Source organism: Podarcis tiliguerta (genome assembly GCF_965153285.1).
Source record: "Podarcis tiliguerta genome assembly, chromosome: 17".
In the NCBI taxonomy this organism is placed as follows: domain Eukaryota; kingdom Metazoa; phylum Chordata; class Lepidosauria; order Squamata; family Lacertidae; genus Podarcis; species Podarcis tiliguerta.
The window spans coordinates 7,617,033-7,635,791 of record NC_139550.1 but is presented as its reverse complement, the minus strand read 5'-3'; the positions used below and the strand labels follow the sequence as shown (position 1 = coordinate 7,635,791).

General features: G+C 45.3%; 1 protein-coding gene across 1 annotated transcript in view; it reads right to left on the bottom strand.

Annotated features, from left to right (window-relative positions):
• Positions 1–113: 113 nt before the first annotated feature.
• The window catches only part of WRN (WRN RecQ like helicase), a 62,143-nt gene continuing 43,497 nt past the window's right edge, over positions 114–18,759 (bottom strand). Inside the window, exons 28-35 of the mRNA XM_083419441.1 lie at positions 16,516–16,588; positions 15,610–15,722; positions 14,884–14,998; positions 14,057–14,188; positions 8,991–9,153; positions 7,690–7,910; positions 3,006–3,146; positions 114–903 (exon numbers count right to left, since the gene is read on the bottom strand). Of these exons, the coding sequence (XP_083275567.1) occupies positions 784–903; positions 3,006–3,146; positions 7,690–7,910; positions 8,991–9,153; positions 14,057–14,188; positions 14,884–14,998; positions 15,610–15,722; positions 16,516–16,588 (1,078 nt within the window). The 3' untranslated portion in view covers positions 114–783. The remainder of the gene's footprint in view (positions 904–3,005; positions 3,147–7,689; positions 7,911–8,990; positions 9,154–14,056; positions 14,189–14,883; positions 14,999–15,609; positions 15,723–16,515; positions 16,589–18,759) is intronic.

Sequence of the window (18,759 nt, the reverse complement as noted above, 5' to 3'; positions counted from 1 at the left end):
GTAACCCGAGGTACCACTGTAATTCTTCAGCATGGATTTTAAAAATATTTTTTAAACTTCTGTCTACTTCTCGCCATCAACCTTCACAACTGGACAAAACAGAATAACTTGTAAATGAAAAACAAGTTTTATTTATAAGAAAGTGCCAAAAATAGTGGACATTATAGAAAATAATATATTAACAATTTAACAATATTCTTAATGGTTAAGTAATCTGACAACCACTTAGTTATGCACCACAATATCCTGCTGTTGGGTTACATTTTTTGCCTTCCTTAAAGAAATGGTCACAAAAATAAAAAATGTGGGGTTGCCCATTTTATGCAGGAATAATCCTACTGATATTGCTAACAGGGCAACTAGAGAAGACAGGTGCTACATTCACTGTTCCCAGGCTTCAACTGTTCTTCGAAGTGTACTCTGTTCTTTCCCCCAAAGTTACGGAAACTTTTCAGTATGCCAATATTCAGTGGTACACAGAGGTGCAAGCCTTGCAACACTGTATAATCTGATTTAATCCACTGCTGTTTTCTTCTTCACCTCAAGGTTCAGAACCTGGTAAGCTCAGCATATGAACTAACTCAATAATTGGGGCTAATTTTAAGGCCATCCAGTCATAGGTTTGTGTGGTAAAAAATGAACAGAGTTTTTCCTCTAAGTGTTCTGTATTTTGAAAAAGAGGTGTTCATAAATGCCTCACTGAGTCAGACTGAATGAAGAAAAGTGAATGAAGTATAAAATTTTGGTCCAGTTTTTATATCTAGTTTTATGATATCTCCATGTTCAACCAAAGAGCCCTTTGCTTCCTCCAGCCTTAGATTTCTTGGGAGTTTTACGAGGAACAGTTTCTCCTGAAGTCCCAATCCATCCTGGTAACTTCCTCTTTGAAGGCTGAGACAATGTCTAGAAAAGAAAAGAAGAAATCAAACACATTTCCCCTCACTATTGCATACCGCTATTTACACATACTGTCAGCTGCCTGTGTTCCTACCAGCCTGCCTGTTGAAGTGGATATAAAGAGACATTACTCCACACTTCTATCAGGTTCCTTGGAGTGTCCCACAACTTTTGGTTTTGCACTTTAACCTCTGTTACCTTGGCAGGCAGCCCTTCGCTAGGGGCTGTTGACATTTCAGTCTCCTATCTTACTTTCCAGTTCCGAAAACATGTCAAAGAGCTTCAAGGACAAATGCTGGATTAACATCCCAATGCTAAATCAAAACAGACATAGCAAAATATTCTGGCTGGCCATGTCATTTGTGCGTCTCTGAGGTCAGATAAGGAGATGGAATGCAGCCAATGAGAGTCACAAAATGCAGGCACACAAAAATCATGCCTAATGCTTTCGATCTAAAACGGGTTGGCAAAGTTTTTGTGGCTTGGGCCGGTTCACGGTCCTGCAGACGCCACGGTGGGCCGGAGTGTGTGCACGCGCACATACACATGCACGCATGTGCAAACGTTATTTCCGGCGCTCTTTCCGGCGCAGAGGAGGCGTGCCCAGCTTCCCATTGGCTGCAGGAGCTTCCTGCAGCCAATGGGAAGCTGGCCAGCGTCACAGAAGGCGGTCCTCACTCTGCTCCGTGCCAGTTTAGCGTGGCGCACGGGAGCCAACCAAGCAGGCGGCGGGGGTCCATGGGCTGGTTAAACGACCCCCAAGGGCTGCTTGTGGCCCATAGGCCTTAGGTTGCTGACCCCTGATCTAAAAGGTTAAATGCAAATAATATTGGGACAGTTAGAACAAAATCTATATATTTAATATCTAATTTTCAATCAAATGTCACAATTTTTACATCACTACTTTCTCCAGAAACCCAATCAAATCTATGCATGATTAAGGGCTACCTCTCCCCATGTGCATTGACCCTGCAATCAACATCTGAGGCCCTTCTTTGTGTGCGTCCTCTGTGAGAGGTCTGGAGGGTGGCAACACAAGAACAGGCCTTTTCTGCAGTGGCTCCATATTTGTGGAATGCTCTCCCCAGGGAGGCTTGCCTGGTGCCTTCATTACATATCTTTAGGCACCAGGCGTAAACATTTCTCTTCCACCAGGTGTTCAGCTGATTAACATTCTATGGCTTTTTAAATGTGTTTGGGGGAGAGGGGTTATTGGTTTGTTTTTGTTTTATTATTTATTCTGTATTGGCATTTTGTATTTTTCTGTTGTGAACTGCCCTGGGATCTTTGGGTGAAGGGTGATATACAAATTTAATTAATTAATAAAGACGACGATGATTTCAGCTATGGTTTGGGATTCTGCATTTGTTTGGGTTCCTCACTTCCACCTTTGTGTGAGAGGGAATGGTGGAACTTTGAATTCCGAGCTCCTGAGGGCAGGGGAAAGCCAGGAATTTGGCTAAAAGAGAATTTGGGAAATACAGTGGTGCCTCGCAAGACAAAAAGAATCCGTTCCGTGAGTCTCTTCGTCTAGCGGTTTTTTCATCTTGCGAAGCAAGCCCATTAGCGGATTAGCGCTATTAGCGGCTATTAAAGGCTTAAGGGATTAGCAGATTAGCTGCTAAAAGGCTATTAGCAGCTTAGTGCCTTAGAAAAAGGGGGTGGGGAGCGGGGAAAAAAACCCCAGGAATCACAAGACATTTTCGTCTTGCGAAGCAAGCCCATAGCAAATTCGTCCTGCGAAGCACCTCCAAAACGGAAAACCCTTTCGTCTAGCGGGTTTTCCGTCTTGCGATGCATTCGTCTTGCGGGGCACCACTGTACGGCCTTCCTAGATTGCTGTAGGCTATACCCACAAACCCATTCAACAGGGTGGGAGACAAGATGCTAAGCTTTAGGGGCTACACAGGGAAGGAGGAGAGGTGACAAGCAATTCCTTGTGCGGTTTTAATAAACCAGGTCTCTACAGGACACTGAGATTTTTGTTACTCTTTTGGTTCTGTAATTTATTTAAAGGTGTTCCCTCACCTGGGTAAGAACATGTGGTGCAGAAGTAAATTCTTACCACAGTAGTTACAAATGTAAATATGATATGTTGACCACATTACCTGTGACTGGGAATCAGTAAATAGATCTTCTTCCTCAGCATTGAGTGAAGTCTGATTCCATGAGGCCAATCTGATAGCGCTTTGATGGCTCTGGACATTTGGTTTAGCGCCAAGAATTTGCTCTTCATTATTGCTTTTTGCCTTTGAAAGAAAAAGGAAACCATGACGAACATTCCATTGGCTACCGAACGAAAACACCGAAATAGAAAATGATTTAACATGAAAATCAGTCACAGTATAATGTTGTGCACATAACACTTCCTACGGTTCATTTGGTAATTTGTTCAGAGTTTACTGAAAGATTGGATATTGCTTTTAAGGAGCAAAAACCTGCATCGCCTGTGCTTCATCTTATCATTAAACAATGAGCCCCACGTACACTGTAATGCTTTCCACTTTCTTCAACTATGCTAAAACAATTAGTTGCCGAAAAGAAAGCCGACAACCAAATCCTGTGGGAAAGCTGTTCTACGCAAGGAAAATATATTCATGGATGGAACACAAGAATCAAAGGGGAAACCAAAAGAGAGAGAAAAGAAAATACAAAAATAAAATTAAATCAACCCGGGGCGATGTGTGTGCGCGCGCACTGTACCCCAGTTGGATTCCAAAACAGTTAACAGACACATAAAGAATAGTAGGATTTTATTACATGGGGGTTTTTTATGGGTACTTAGGTTTCCTGGAATTCTATCCCATACAAAATTATAATGTCAGAGGTGATTACCCAAAACGAAGAATCTGTAAGTTCCTTGAAAAAAACCAAGAAGTGTATCAATACACTGCTATAATTTAATTGTTGTTAAAATGTACTAGATAAAAAGTGCAAAATAGCTTCTCATCAAAAAGAAGAGGAAATCCTTGAAACTGATCATTCCAGTCCCTTTGCGTCATAATTTTGACCCAAATTGGTTCCTCAGTGCAATGCATTCACCATCTCAATCCTATTTTCACATTTCCTTTTTTTAAATTTTAATCATTTTTATTAAGTTTTACAACAAATATAAAGCGACAAAAATAAAAAATAAACCACAGCACAACAAAAATGAAAAAATACAATGACACACAAATACAAAACAGCAAAAAATATGGAAGAACAAAAACAAATAATAAAAACATTTTTTATCCTCATTATATTCTTGGCATTAACTTATTTCTGTGACCTCCCCAGACCTCCCTTCCCTGTATTCCAGATCATATATTCTGTCAGCAAATTCCTTCCCTCTGTCTTTCACATTTCCAACCTTATTTCCAAAGCAACTTCTCTATCCCATTCGGCAGCTCTGCTTTGCACTGATTTTACCATCAACCTCCATGTCCTCCCATCATAGAATCATCAAACTGGGAAGGACTCTGAGAATCATCTAGTCTGGAATGCAGGAATATGCTGCTGTCCCATACGGGAATTGAACCTGCAACCTTGGTGTTATCAGCACCACGCTCTAACCAACTGAACTATCCAAGCTCATGCAACCCTGACTTGCATGCATGAACCCTCCTGTCCCACCCCATGGTACAAAGTACCCTTTTCGTCTGGAGTTCTCCCTTGCTCCCACTAGGTGCCGCTGTGGAGCCATGCTTCTAAAAGAAAACAGTATTATTACATTTTCCTTTCCAAGAGCTCAGGTGGCAATTAGTCTGTCCCCCCCCCCCTTTACTTCAGACCCTTGTGAAGCAGTGGATACCCTGAAGAAGTGCAGTGGTACCTCAGGTTAAGAACTTAATTTGTTCTGGAGGTCCGTTCTTAACTTGAAACTGTTAACCTGAGGTACTATGTTGTAGGCTAGCCTTCTCATTTACGAAAAACTGGTGAACATGAGTACTTCGAAGCAGATGCAAATTAGGGCAGAAAAAGGTGAGCTTCAACGTAAACCATAATGAGGTTCTACCCACCCCCACTTTCAACTTCTGTTGTCTTTCCTCTTTTCCTAAAATGCATTGGCCAACGTGATAGACACAGTTCATACTGTGTGTATTATCAGAGCTGTGGGAAAATAGAGTTGGTACAGTCATATACTTGAATGAAACCGCAAACTATTTGATATATATAACAATACAGTGGTACCTCAGGTTAAGTACTTAATTCGTTCCGGAGGTCCGTACTTAACCTGAAACTGTACTTAACCTGAAGCACCACTTTAGATAATGGAGCCTCCTGCTGCTGCCACGCCGCCGGAGCACGATTTCTGTTCTCATCCTGAAGCAAAGTTCTTAACCTGAAGCACTATTTCTGGGTTAGTGGAGTCTGTAACCTGAAGCGTCTGTAACCCGAAGCCTTTGTAACCCAAGGTGCCACTGTACTTGGAAGTTAGTGATGGGCTTGGGTGAGGGCTAACCAAGTGAACCACCAGAGTTGCTGGTGAACAAGTCTGGCAATCCAGAGCAGGCAGTGCTCCCCTTTAAGAACCCGGTAGCGGCAGGGCCACCACACAGCTTGAGGGCATCAGTAGCTCTCAATGCCTCGTACTAGCTCAATCACAGGCAAACTTGGTTCTCCAGATTTTTTCGGACTACAACTCCCATCATCCCTGACCACTGGTCCTGTTAGCTAGGGATGATGGGAGTTGTAGTCGCAAAACATCTGGAGGGCCGAGTTTGCCTATGCCTGTACTAGCTTCAGCTCAGGGTGGCCTCTGTGCTCCTTCTTGGAGTGAGATGACCTAGCCAGTGACATAGTGTCAGCTGCCGACATCCCAGGGCGCCCGCCGGAAAGGGGGCACACATGTGCAGTGGACGGGGTGGCATGTGTCCCAGGTGTTGGGGTGCCAGCCCAGCCAATGCCACCAGAGTGGCCCCACCCCCACCAGAGCAATGTGCTGAGCTGCCTGCCCACCTGTGCAAGGGGCAGCCTGGCCGGACAATACAGTCCTTGGCGGGCAGAGGAGCACTGGATCGAACCATCACCTGCGTGGAGGCACCTAGTTCGTGCCCCTTCAAAAACTGGGCGCCCAGCGCCACAGCCCCCCTAACGCCCCCCCCCCATGCTATGCCCCTGGACCTGGCCACAAGTGCTCATCTTCTAGTTACATCATGTACACGGGACTGTCTGTATAAAGTGTCCAGAAACTACTTTTCCTCCAAGATGCAGGAGCCAGACAACTGGGATTGACTGCTGTGAACATATTACCCAATAACTAAGGGAGCTTCAAGGAGCTGGTTTGGCTTTCAAAGCTGTACATGGCCACTAATCCCATCACCTCCTGGCAAATAGAAGGGGAAGAAATGGAAGCAGTGAGAGGTTATACTTTCTTGGGCTCCATGATCACTGCAGACGGTGACAGCAGCCACGAAATTAAAAGACGCCTGCTGCTTGTGAGAAAAGCAATGACAAACCTAGACAACATCTTAAAAAGCAGAGACATCACCTTGCCAACAAAGGTGAGTTAAAGCTATGGTTTTCCCAGTAGTGATGTATGGAAGTGAGAGCTGGACCATAAAGAAGGCTGATCGCCGAAGAATTGATGCTTTTGAATTATGGTGCTGGAGGAGACTCTTGAGAGTCCCATGGACCAAACCTCTCCATTCTGAAGGAAATCAGCCCTGAGTGCTCACTGGAAGGACAGATCCTGAAGCTGAGGCTCCAATACTTTGGCCACCTCATGAGAAGAGAAGACTCCCTGGAAAAGACCCTGATGTTGGGAAAGATGGAGGGCACAAGGAGAAGCAGACGACAGAGGACGAGATGGTGGGACAGTGTTCTCGAAGCTACCAGCATGAGTTTGACCAACCTGCGGGAGGCAGCGGAAGACAGGAGCGCATGGCGTGCTCTGGTCCATGGGGTCACGAAGAGTCGGACACGACTAAACAACAACAACAAGCATGTTGACCAGACCCAGGCCCGTGCTTATGCTTTCTCCCTCCTTACTACAAGTTTGCGGGGGGGGGGGAGGTCTTGCTAAGCCATGGTTTGGCTTACTGTGTCCTGCAAAGGCCACTGTGACTGACACAGGCACAGAGTTGTGCTCGGCACTGGGGGGTGGGGCCTGACGTAACCCATGCAGTGTGTGTAACAACACATGCATTGCGCATTGCGTGCATGACTGTTACATTGAGAGAGGCCAGCCAGGCCTCCTCTCATTGTGATATTCACCCGCAAGGCCGTATTGGTCCATGCAGCATCAGGAAATGCCACATGGCCCAGGGCGACTTCCTGCCAGGCTGCAAAGCGTCAGGAGTTGCCCCGCAGCCAGGGGCAACATCCCACCAGGCCATGCAGCATCCCATATTGCTGCAAAAATATGGGGAAACAGAACTGAAATTAACAGATTTGTCCATTGCTAGGCAATGAAACAACTGCAAGTGCAGTTGAATGCAAAGGGACAATGGATATAAATCAAAAGACCACTGACGCCAAACCACTTTTTGTTTCTTTCTTGCATAATTACCGTATTTTTCGCTCTATAAGACCATAAGACGCACCTAGTTTTTGGAGGAGGAAAACAAGAAAAAAAAAATTCTGAATCCCAGAAGCCAGAACAGCAAGAGGGATCGCTGCGCAGCGAAAGCAGCGATCCCTCTTGCTCTTCTGGCTTCTGTGATAGCTGCGCAGCCTGCATTCGCTCCATAAGATGCACACACATTTCCCCTTAATTTTTAGGAGGGAAAAAGTGAGTCTTACAGAGCAAAAAATACGGTAGTTTGACAGTGTCTTTCTCTCTTTCTTTGTATAACTTTGTTTACAAACCTTTGTTTTAATCCATGTAATTTTCTCCCCATCCTTCTGTGAGGCTGCTGTCATCTGTAGACATGAAGGTTCTCCTGTTGCTCCTTGCTTTTCTGAATCGTCCTGCTGTCCCAGCTGCCGACTTCTGTACCCTTTCTTCAGCAGTGCAATGGTCATTCTTATAAGATACAGTTCAATATCTGCAGGGACTAGCGTTCTAATGGCTTTCATTTGTGTTACATCTTAGAAAGGGGGAAAACATCAATGCAATAATTATTATTTGGTAAGAGAAAAAAACCCACTGTGAAGAACTGCTCAAATTTCCACAAAATCATATTTAGGTTTGCATACAAAGCCTGCCATACTCAGAAAAGATCTGTTGGATAGGATGCAATGAATGAGTCCCATCAGCAGGTTTCAACTACAGTGGTGCCCCGCAAGACGAATGCCTCGCAAGACGGAAAACCCGCTAGATGAAAGGGTTTTCCGTTTTTCGATGTGCTTCACAGCACGAATTTCCCTACGGGCTTGCTTTGCAAGACGAAAATGTCTTGCAAGTCTTGAGATTTTTTTTCGCTCCCCACCCCCTTTTTCCAAGCCGCTAAACCGCTAATAGCCTTTTAGCAGCTAATCCGCTAATCCCTTAAGCCTTTAATAGCCGCTAATAGCGCTAATCTGCTAAGCCGCTAATCGAGTTGCTTCGCAAGACGAAAAAACCGCTAGACGAAGAGACTCGCAGAACGAATTAATTTCGTCTTGCGAGGCACCACTGTATTGAGTCCCATTCCTCCCATGAAAATTAATGGACGTGACTAACTTAGGTCCACCAATGTCAATGGTAAAATTTAGTTGGATACAACCAAAAAAAAAAAACCTCTATATACAGTGCAGGCAAATTACTTTTTTTTTTTTAAGGTCCAGGGAAAGTTGAACTTTGGATAAAACAATATAGAATAATGGGGATTTCCAATCATTTTTGCACATGCCAACCCCAATTCTGAAAAGCCAGAACCTCATAAATATAGGTTATCTTAATAAGCGTTCACAAATTCATCTCAGAAACACCAATGAAAACAAAAGCTATTATCTTCTCTACATCTTTGCAAAGTTGTGCAGATGGGACCATTTTCTTTTTTCCAGTTTAAACTCTACGTGTTTTGATAAAACACTGGCAGTTTCACTATGAGGTGCCCTATTCATATCACAATTAATTAGGCTTATCTTTGCCCAGGAATGGGCCATGGTACTGAAGCTCTCATGTTTTGTCCATATCTCAAGAATATCATTTATTAGAGGCTGCAGTGCTTGGCTGAACTTTTCACCTGAGTTGATGGGAGGGTTCTGGATGACTTTCGTGATCATCTCTTGTATCTCAGGAGTGAGACCGGCACGTTGTAAATTGACTGGGTAGCCAGCTTTCAAGGCTTGGGATAGATGTGTGCCAACCACAGTAAGAGGCAAAGACCGCTGGTCACTTATACTCTCCTGAGGAAACAAGAAAGACAGCAATCAGAAGAGCTACATGAAGCCTGGTCATCAAAACTTTATAGCTGAAAATACATTTCCCCAGAAAGAGAAATAGTTATTTAGCAACAGAAATAGTTCTTTGGCAATTTCTGGTTTGCTTCGCTATACTTTGCTTGGGATTAGGAAAGGGAAGATAACTTGACACAGGGTTGCCATCTTAGCACCCTAAATATAGTGGTGCCTCGCAAGACGAAAAGAATCCGTTCCGCGAGTCTCTTCGTCTTGCGGTTTTTTTCGTCTTGCGAAGCAAGCCCATTAGCGGATTAGCGCTATTAGTGGCTATTAGCGGCTATTAAAGGCTTAAGGGATTAGCGGATTAGCTGCTAAAAGGCTATTAGCGGCTATTAAAGGCTTAAGGGATTAGCGGATTAGCTGCTAAAAGGCTATTAGCGGCTATTAAAGGCTTAAGGGATTAGCGGATTAGCTGCTAAAAGGCTATTAGCGGCTTAGATCAGCTGATAAGCGGCTTAGATCAGCTGTTCAGCGGCTTAGCGAACAGCTGTTAAGCGGCTTAGGGGCTTGGGAAAAAGGCTGGGAGGGGGGAAAAACCCCCAGGAATCGCAAGACATTTTCGTCTTGCAAAGCAAGCCCATAGCAAATTCGTCCTGCGAAGCACCTCCAAAACGGAAAACCCTTTCGTCTAGCGGGTTTTCCGTCTTGCGAAGCATTCGTCTTGCGGGGCACCACTGTAGCCTGTTAATAATATCTGGCCACAGAGAAAGTGTATGAGACTCTTGGGGGCTATAAAATGCAATGGCGATTTTAACCACTACTGAATATATCAGGCCAATGACCCACCAAGCCAAACACACCACACCCAGATATATACAGTGGACGCTCGGGTTGCGAACGTGATCTGTGCGGGAGGCACGTTCGCAACCCGCAGCGCCGCGTCTGCGCATGCATGGGTTGCGATTCGGTGCTTCTGTGCATGCGCAAAGTGCAATTTTGTGCTTTTGCGCATGCGTGAATGTCAAAACCCGGAAGTAACCTGTTCCGGTACTTCAGGGTTCGGCATAGTGCACAACCCAAAAACGCGCAACCCGAAGCATCTGTAACCCGAGGTATGACTGTATTGTGGTCTCTCCATATAGATATGTTTTGTGCTTGTGTTTTTACAGATTGAGGCAGGATGTGACAAACCCCAGGTTTGCTTAGCTACCAGTGATGGCTGCAGATTACAAGTTGCTTGCACCTAATAATGCTGGAATATTTTTTTTTTTTAAAAAAAAAGGCTGAATGTTGAAGTTAATTGTGTAATTCTAGAGCAGTGATGGCCAAACTTGGCCCTCCAGCTGTTTGGGGACTACAATTCCCATCATCCCTGACCAGAGGTCCTGTTAGCTAGGGATGATGGGAGTTGTTGTCCCAAAACAACTGGAGGGCCAAGTTTGGCCATCACTGTTCTAGAGGGTAGATGCCTGTTGAAAAATTATTTGGGCTATAAGTGAAACTATACACTTGTAATAGCACTATTGAATATATTTAGATTCAGGTTCAAAAAAACAACACTACTTTTCAGTACTGAACATCCTAAGCAGCCGCTTAAGCACCAACTATCTACACTTTGACAATTATATTCTTCCCATAAAGAGGACGGCTGTATGTTATGTTTGCTGACTTTCTCCCAGACAGGAGACACCAGGGTGCACCCTGTAATCAATGGTTATTTGATACAAGGCATCAAATTACCTAGTACTAATTGTATTATTGCTCCTTGTTAATTAGTCCTTGGGCATTTTAAATTGGTTGGCTATCTAACAAGGAACACTCCTGGGAGGAGGGAGTTGAGCAGGCAGCAAGCCCCCAGCATCATTGCACAGCAGCACTCTGTGACAAATAAGTGTAACAAAATAAGGTATAGGACTAAGTAGGGGGAAGGTCATGCTCAATGACACTTTTCGGCAGTGGTGAAAAATGCATCCCATATCGATTTATATGCTGTTGGTGGATTATTGTCATTGTCTTGTTGGGCTGTGTATGTGATAAAGGGGAGCCATACTGGGGTAAAGGCGTCTTCTTCTGTTTGTCCCCGTGTCAGTTTCAGTTTATTGGTTAATTTTTCTAGTAGGGCTGTTTCCCATACCATTTGGTACCATTGGTCCATGCTTACTCCTGACAGGTCTCTCCAGTGTCTGGCTATGGTGTTTCTGGCTGCTGAAAGTAGGTGGGTTATGAGTTCTTTGTGGTGTAAATGGGCACTGTTGTCTTGGAAGATGTTTAGTAGGGCCAATTCTGGGGTGATGTCTAATACTTGCTTAGTTATTTTACATATTTCTCGTGTGGCTGTTCACCCACCCACCCCACTCACTCACGAAAACAAAGATCACCACAGCCAACCACAAACAAACAACCACACCCTAACCGCAACCTCTCTCACCACCAAAGGAACACAAGTGAACAGCACAGAACCTGCACAAGCAACACTGACACCAAACCCTACATACATTAAACATAATAGAAACATTGCCACCCGACCCCCACCCATCTCCCCCCCCCTCCACCCCTTTTTTCTCTCCCCCTAATGTCTCAACAAATGAAACGGATTTGTAAAAATGTTACATGGAAAAAAATACGAGAGACATTACACATACTACTGTAAAACAAGAAAATCTTTAATAAAAAAAATAATGCATCCCACTAGCTGCACTTTTTTGGGGGGGGGCAAGAGAGGTTACTCTGAAAAGAAGAAAATATGCTCTTCCCTTTAAAATGAGAACAATGCTGATCCTAGAAGAAATGTTCTAACTTATGCTCAGCAATGCTTCCACATAACCAAATCTGTACAGCCACACGGCATTATGTCGCCGCCTTTGTGGCCTGATTGCCAATTGGCTGGGATTGCACGTGTAAAGGAAGAAGGCAGCAAAATACCAGTAGAGAAGAAAACAGCAACAACAGAGCAGCAAAGAAATGACAAAAAGAGAGTGGAGAATATAACATTATTTAGTGGGACTAGGGGAAGAATTGCTTCCCTCCCCTTCAAAAACAAAGCAGATAAACATTTGGTGTGGCTTTAACAGAATATAGGTTTCAAACCCTTTTAAGAAACAGCAGTGAACAGTAAACACGACAAGAGTAGCACTCTACCAAATGTATTTTGACACCCCTTAGAGGCAATTTTAGTTAAGTAGCATAGAAATTGTTGAATAACATGAGCTTTCATAGGCCACGCTCAACTTTGTAGACTGTATTAGTGGGCCCCAAATCAGAAAAGCTTATGCCACAATAAACATGTTAGCCTTCTTTAAGTCTACTTTATTGTTTCTGCTACAACCATTGAACAAGACTTGCCAAACATTAAATGGTGCACTTCGGCCATACAACCTAGGGTTTGTTATGGCTCTGTGCCTTTAAGTTGAGTAAAGCATTAATTGGTGAAGCTTTTCCTAATATGGAGTTTTAGTGTGAAGAAGTGCTTCACTAGTTAATTTCTGCCTGTTAAAGGTAAAGGGTCCCCTGACCATTAGGTCCAGTCGTGACCGACTCTGGGGTTGCGGCGCTCATCTCGCTTTATTGGCCGAGGGAGCCAGCATACATCTTCCGGGTCATGTGGCCAGCATGACTAAGCCGCTTCTGGCGAACCAGAGCAGCGCACAGAAACGCCGTTTACCTTCCCACTGGAGCAGTACCTATTTATCTACTTGCACTTTGACGTGCTTTCGAACTGCTAGGTTGGCAGGAGCAGGGACCGAGCAATGGGAGCTCACCCCGTCGTGGGGATTTGAACCGCTGACCTTCTGATTGGCAAGTCCTAGACTCTGTGGTTTAACCTACAGTGCCACCCGCGTTCCGCTTCTGCCTGTTAGGAAGTGATGAAAGGCACAGATATTTTGCCTACATAAAAAAAATGTGGCAATTCTAGGACTATCCTATTATAAGCCTGGTTTTTTAGAAAGTTACATTCCACTGACTTTGGTGGGACAACCCCTCTCTCCATGTGTGGGAGCCAATTCCCTATATTTAGATCCTATGCAGCTGTGGTAAAGGTAAAGGTAAAGGTACCCCTGCCCGTACGGGCCAGTCTTGACAGACTCTAGGGTTGTGCGCCCATCTCACTCAAGAGGCCGGGGGCCAGCGCTGTCCGGAGACACTTCCAGGTCACGTGGCCAGCGTGACACGGAAACGCCGTTTACCTTCCCACTAGTAAGCGGTCCCTATTTATCTACTTGCACCCGGGAGTGCTTTTGAACTGCTAGGTTGGCAGGCGCTGGGACTGAACAACGGGAGCGCACCCCGCCGCAAGCCCTAGGCGCTGAGGCTTTTACCCACAGCGCCACCCGCGTCCCTGTGGTACATGTGCACTTATCACAACCAAGTTGGTGGGGCAGGTTGCACGGGTCTCCCTCATACAGCTGGCACCCTATCCAGTTCCAGTTTAAGGGCATGCATATAGAGGCCTTATACATCCAGATGAGCAGTGCTTAGAATTAAAACCTTGTTGAATCCTAACATTCTGCCACTCTGTTCCAAATACAGTGGTACCTCAGGTTACATAAGCTTCAGGTTGCAGCTTCCACTAACCTGGAAGTAGTACCTCGGGTTAAGAACTTTACCTCAGGATGAGAACAGAAATCGTGCTCTGGAAGCACGGCAGCAGCTGGAGGCCCCATGAGCTAAAGTGGTGCTTCAGGTTAAGACAATTTACGGTTAAGAACGGACCTCCGGAACAAATTAAGTACGTAACCAGAGGTACCACTGAAAGTGTTCTCCCCAAGCCACAGAGCTCACTTGTGGCTTGCACTATGCAGCAGCAACAGCCAGTCTTACACCTTTCAATTTCACAAAATTAACCGAAATAGATCATAATCCTTCTAAAGCAGAGCAGCTATGAAACACAGCTGGAGGTTCAAGAGCTTACCAATGACATGCTCTTTTCCTGAAACAATGTGTAAGTTGTGCATTCCGATTCTGTTAGAGTGCTGCATCCGCCATCCTTCTGAAGATCTTTTTCTGGCTGATCTCTGGATCCAGAACTCTTGAAGACATCAATCTATACAACAATAAGCAAGCTTTTATTATTTAAAAAAATCCCAAAACCTCAAGGAAAACCACTAACTAAGCAAATGATGCGGATGGCTGTCGGAAAGCTAACTATACTTTTCCAGATTAGACAATGTTTTACAGATAACCCAAAACAGTGACTAGGATTCAAAGAATTTTATGAAGCTATCTTCCACGTTACACTCTGCATTGGCTATATTCACATTTAAATAATAATAATCACGAAAAAGGTACTTTTAGTGTCACTTTTGAGACTCCTTGAGCTAAGCAGTTCTATAATCCTGCAATGCTGATGGCTACCTATATGCCTCTGCAATGCCTGCATAAACTTGTTCCACATTCTATACTCATCTGGGACAGGACAAAAGGGAGAAAATACTACTTTGAGAAGCAGAGACTAGTGCCATGATGACTTTCAGGGCCCCAGAGGCCACAGCAGCAGCACCAACTCCCACCAATCGCTTGATTGTGTGGTGATGAGAGTCCAATGTCAGCCAGCCGTGGAAGGCGCAAATCCATTAATTGCAATGGGCCTAACCTTGCCCTAGAAATCTGCATGGCAGAGACATCAGTGGGTTTCTGCTGACAAGTAAAAACAATCCTTTTTAAAGCCCTTTTGAACCCTAAGGAAATAAATGCAGGGAGGGAAACCAGATACAGTACATTAATTCAATTACATCTGACCTGTAAATCATTTGCCTGGCAGAACTCCTTGATTGTGATCAGGAGAGGAGCGAGGATGGTAGATTTTGCTTCGGAAACGCCATCAACTCTCTTAATGTTTTCCACAGTTGTAGGCCTGAAGGAAATATTGGAGACGTTCTGTAATTTAACGCCATGAGCATCGATACATAAGGTGTATGCAGGTTAAGTCTGGATTTTAACAAATAAAACCCTACAAGCTACTACCATCACTGCTAATAATTTAGCCTCTGTAAGAGACCTTGAAAAATTCCTGAAGACTGCTTTCCTCAAGAGAGTAAGAACATGTAAGAAGGTGCCAGGTTTTAAAAGAGGTAACGAAATCTTCTAGACCAGTGCCATTTCTAAGTCATGAACAATCTTCTGTGTTGATTTGCACATGTATGTTCATGATTTGATGGCTCTGGAACACTTTACAACTCTCAGCTGAATGTGTAAATACTTTATTTGCATATTACATAAAGATTATCTTAAGTGTGGCTGGTGTGGTTTGTGCACACATTCCCTGCTCCTTGTGTCCTAGCCTATTATGGTCTCTGGTCAAATAGATTCTGCTGGTTTTTGTAGCGCCTCAGCTCCGACTACTGTAAAGTGGGCAATGACAGCCCATCATATGATCCTCCCTGGAAAAGACTCGTCTTGCTGGCATAAATTATTAAGTCGTCAGACAAGGTTTATCTTCTTATTCAAACCAAAATAAAGGCTTACCTTATCACGCTCATATCAACCAGCACTTTATTTGTTGCTAGTACGGCTGGAGGAATGTCCTTCTCATTCGCCAGTTTCTGACGGGCTGTCACTAGCTTGCCATATAGCATTGTCTATTAAAGGCAAAAGACAACATGTGAAGGCTGTACTGTGATGCCTATGAGGGTCTCAGAGGACGAATGGGGTTGTGTATGTCCTGAGTGAGTAAACCCAAAAGGTATGTGACTCTGAAGATAAACATGAAGATGAAGATAGGTAAAGTAAAGGTAAAGGGACCCCTGACCATTAGGTCCAGTCGTGACCAACTCTGGGGTTGTGGCACTCATCTCACTCTATAGGCCGAGGGAGCTGGCGTACAGCTTCCGGGTCATGTGGCCAGCATGACTAAGCCGTTTCTGGTGAACCAGAGCAGCGCACGGAAACACTGTTTACCTTCCCGCTGGAGCGGTACCTATTTATCTACTTGCACTTTGATGTGCTTTCGAACTGCTAGGTTGGCAGGAGCTGGGACCAAGCAACGGGAGCTCACCCCGTTATGGGGATTCGAACCGCCAACCTTCTGATTGGCAAGTCCTAGGCTCTGTGGTTTAGCCCACAGCGCCACCCGCGTCCCTAGCCGTGTAATACATAAACATTAATAGAAAAGGCAACACTACAATGGGAAGGGCATTCTGGTCTCATTCTCCACCCCTAAAAGCTTGTGGAAAAAGCTGCATCTTGACCCAGCGTCAAAATGTACAGAATGCTGAAGACAGATGCACATCAGACGAGAAGAGATCTTCACTCCAGGAAACTTCGTCATTATCTGCATTATCATAAAACTAATCCACTAAGATTTCTTTAATCAGGTGACAGCCCCAGTAAACATACCATCAAATAAGGAATCACTTCAGTTGACATACTCACCTGCAATTCCTTCTCTCTTAGAGATGCAGTAGATTCTGAAGGGGTCAGAAGCCGTGGCAACTGCGCTGTGGCACTATCAAAAGAAAAGAGGCAAGTGTTCTAACTTCAATTCAGCCCGTTTATCCAGCAACTGACATAAAAATCCCTGCACCTTTTCCTTGAAATATCCAGGAAATATCCTTGGAGATAGGCGATATATTGATACAGTGGTGCCTCGCAAGACGAAATAATTCGTTCCGCGAGTTTTTTCGTTGTGCAAGTTTTTTCATCTTGCGAAGCACCACTGCATTTAAACACTAACAACGGCGGGGAGGGGTGGGGAGAAGCAGGGCAGCTGCCGCAGCCGGTACCTCAGACTCACCCGCGCGTTGTGGCCACTGCGCGACGCGGCTGCTGGAGGGCGGCGGGGCTCAGGAGCGCGACTCCGGCTGCAACGCTGGCTGCTGGCGGCAACGGCTCTCTGAGGGGAGCGCGCAAGGGGGGTGGGCAGCGGCGCGAGGCAGCGGGAAGGTCGGCCGTCAGCCGGAAGGTGGGAGGGAGCCGGAGGAGCCGTCAGCCGGAAGGTGGGAGGGAGCCGGAGGAGCGGGGAAGCGAGCGTGCGCGTGTGCAGTGACCGTCGCCATGACAGGAGAGGCAGGGCCGTTTTGTCTAGCGAAGCAAGCCCTTAGGAAAATCCGTCTTGCGAAGCACCTCAGAAAACGAAAAACCCTTTCGTCTAGCGAGTTTTTCGTCTTCCGAGGCATTCGTCTTGCGGGGTACCACTGTATATTGCCCCAAACTGGTTTGAAGTCCATATGATGATCTCAGTTTCATAACTTCTGATGTGGCAATATACTGCGAATCAGGGTGTATGTGTGTGTGTTCGTGTGTGTGTGTTATGCAAAAATCACAATGTGGGGGAAACCGTGAAGCCAGCTAATGCTTCTCTCAATTCCTGCAGCTCCTGTTAACTCTTCCAGCTCAGCTCCCCCCCCCCCCCGATGCAGGGGGCAGAGAATCGCAAGAGCAGGCGCTGTCAAAAATCACGATGCAGGAAAAACCGTGAAGCCAGCCAATGCCTTTGTACAGCTCCATCCTTATTTCACACATCATGATATATCAATCTGTTGCTATGTTTAGCTGGTGATATATCGTGATGTTGAAAACCAGATATTGCCCAGCCTTACTTGGAAGGCTTTACCAATGAGTGAATCCAGAACCCACTGTACTGTGTCATCCATGGATGACAAAGCTCCAGGACAGCTGCCACTAGCAGCAAAGGGAGGGGGTGTTTGTGAAACATATGGACAGGAGCAGGAATGTCCATAATAAGCCTGACTTTGGTGTCAGTTCAGGCCTGCATGCCTATCCGTGTCCAGGGCAGCTGTGTACCAGCTCCATCTGGTACGTAGGCTGAGACCCTATCTGCCTGCAGACTGTCTCGCCAGAGTGGTGCATGCTCTGGTTATATCTCGCTTGGACTACTGAAATGCGCTCTACGTGGGGCTACCTTTGAAGGTGACCTGGAAACTACAACTAATCCAAAATGCAGCAGCCAGACTGGTGACTGGGAGCAGCCGCCGAGACCATATAACACCGGTCTTGAAAGACCTACATTGGCTCCCAGTACGTTTTCGAGCACAATTCAAAGTGTTGGTGCTGACCTTTAAACCCCTAAACGGCCTCGGTCCAGTATACCTGAAGGAGCGTCTCCACCCCCATCGTTCTACCCGGACACTGAGGTCCAGCACCGAGGGCCTTCTGGCAGTTCCCTCACTGCGAGAAGCCAAGTTACAGGGAACCAGGCAGAGGGCCTTCTCGGTAGTGGCGCCCTCCCTGTGGAACACCCTCCCACCAGATGTCAAAGAGAACAACAACTACCAGACTTTTAGAAGACATCTGAAGGCAGCCCTGTTTAGGGAAGCTTTTAATGTTTGATGTACCACAGTATTTTAATATTCTTTTGGAAGCCGCCCAGAGTGGCTGGGGAAACCCAGCCAGATGGGCGGGGTATAAATAATAAATTATTATTATTATTATTATTATTATTATTATTATTATTATTATCTATGTATTTCATGGTTATGCAGCTATTTCCCCACCCAGCAGTCTACATGCAAGCGCAGGCAAAAGGGAGGTCGCCGGATGAATTGCAGTGGATTGCATGTTTCTGATTCCCAATCATTTAACAAGAGCAACAACCAAAAGGCTCCCCGACCCCCACCCCCAAAATAGTCTGTTAGAATCCCTGTTCCATAGGAACTC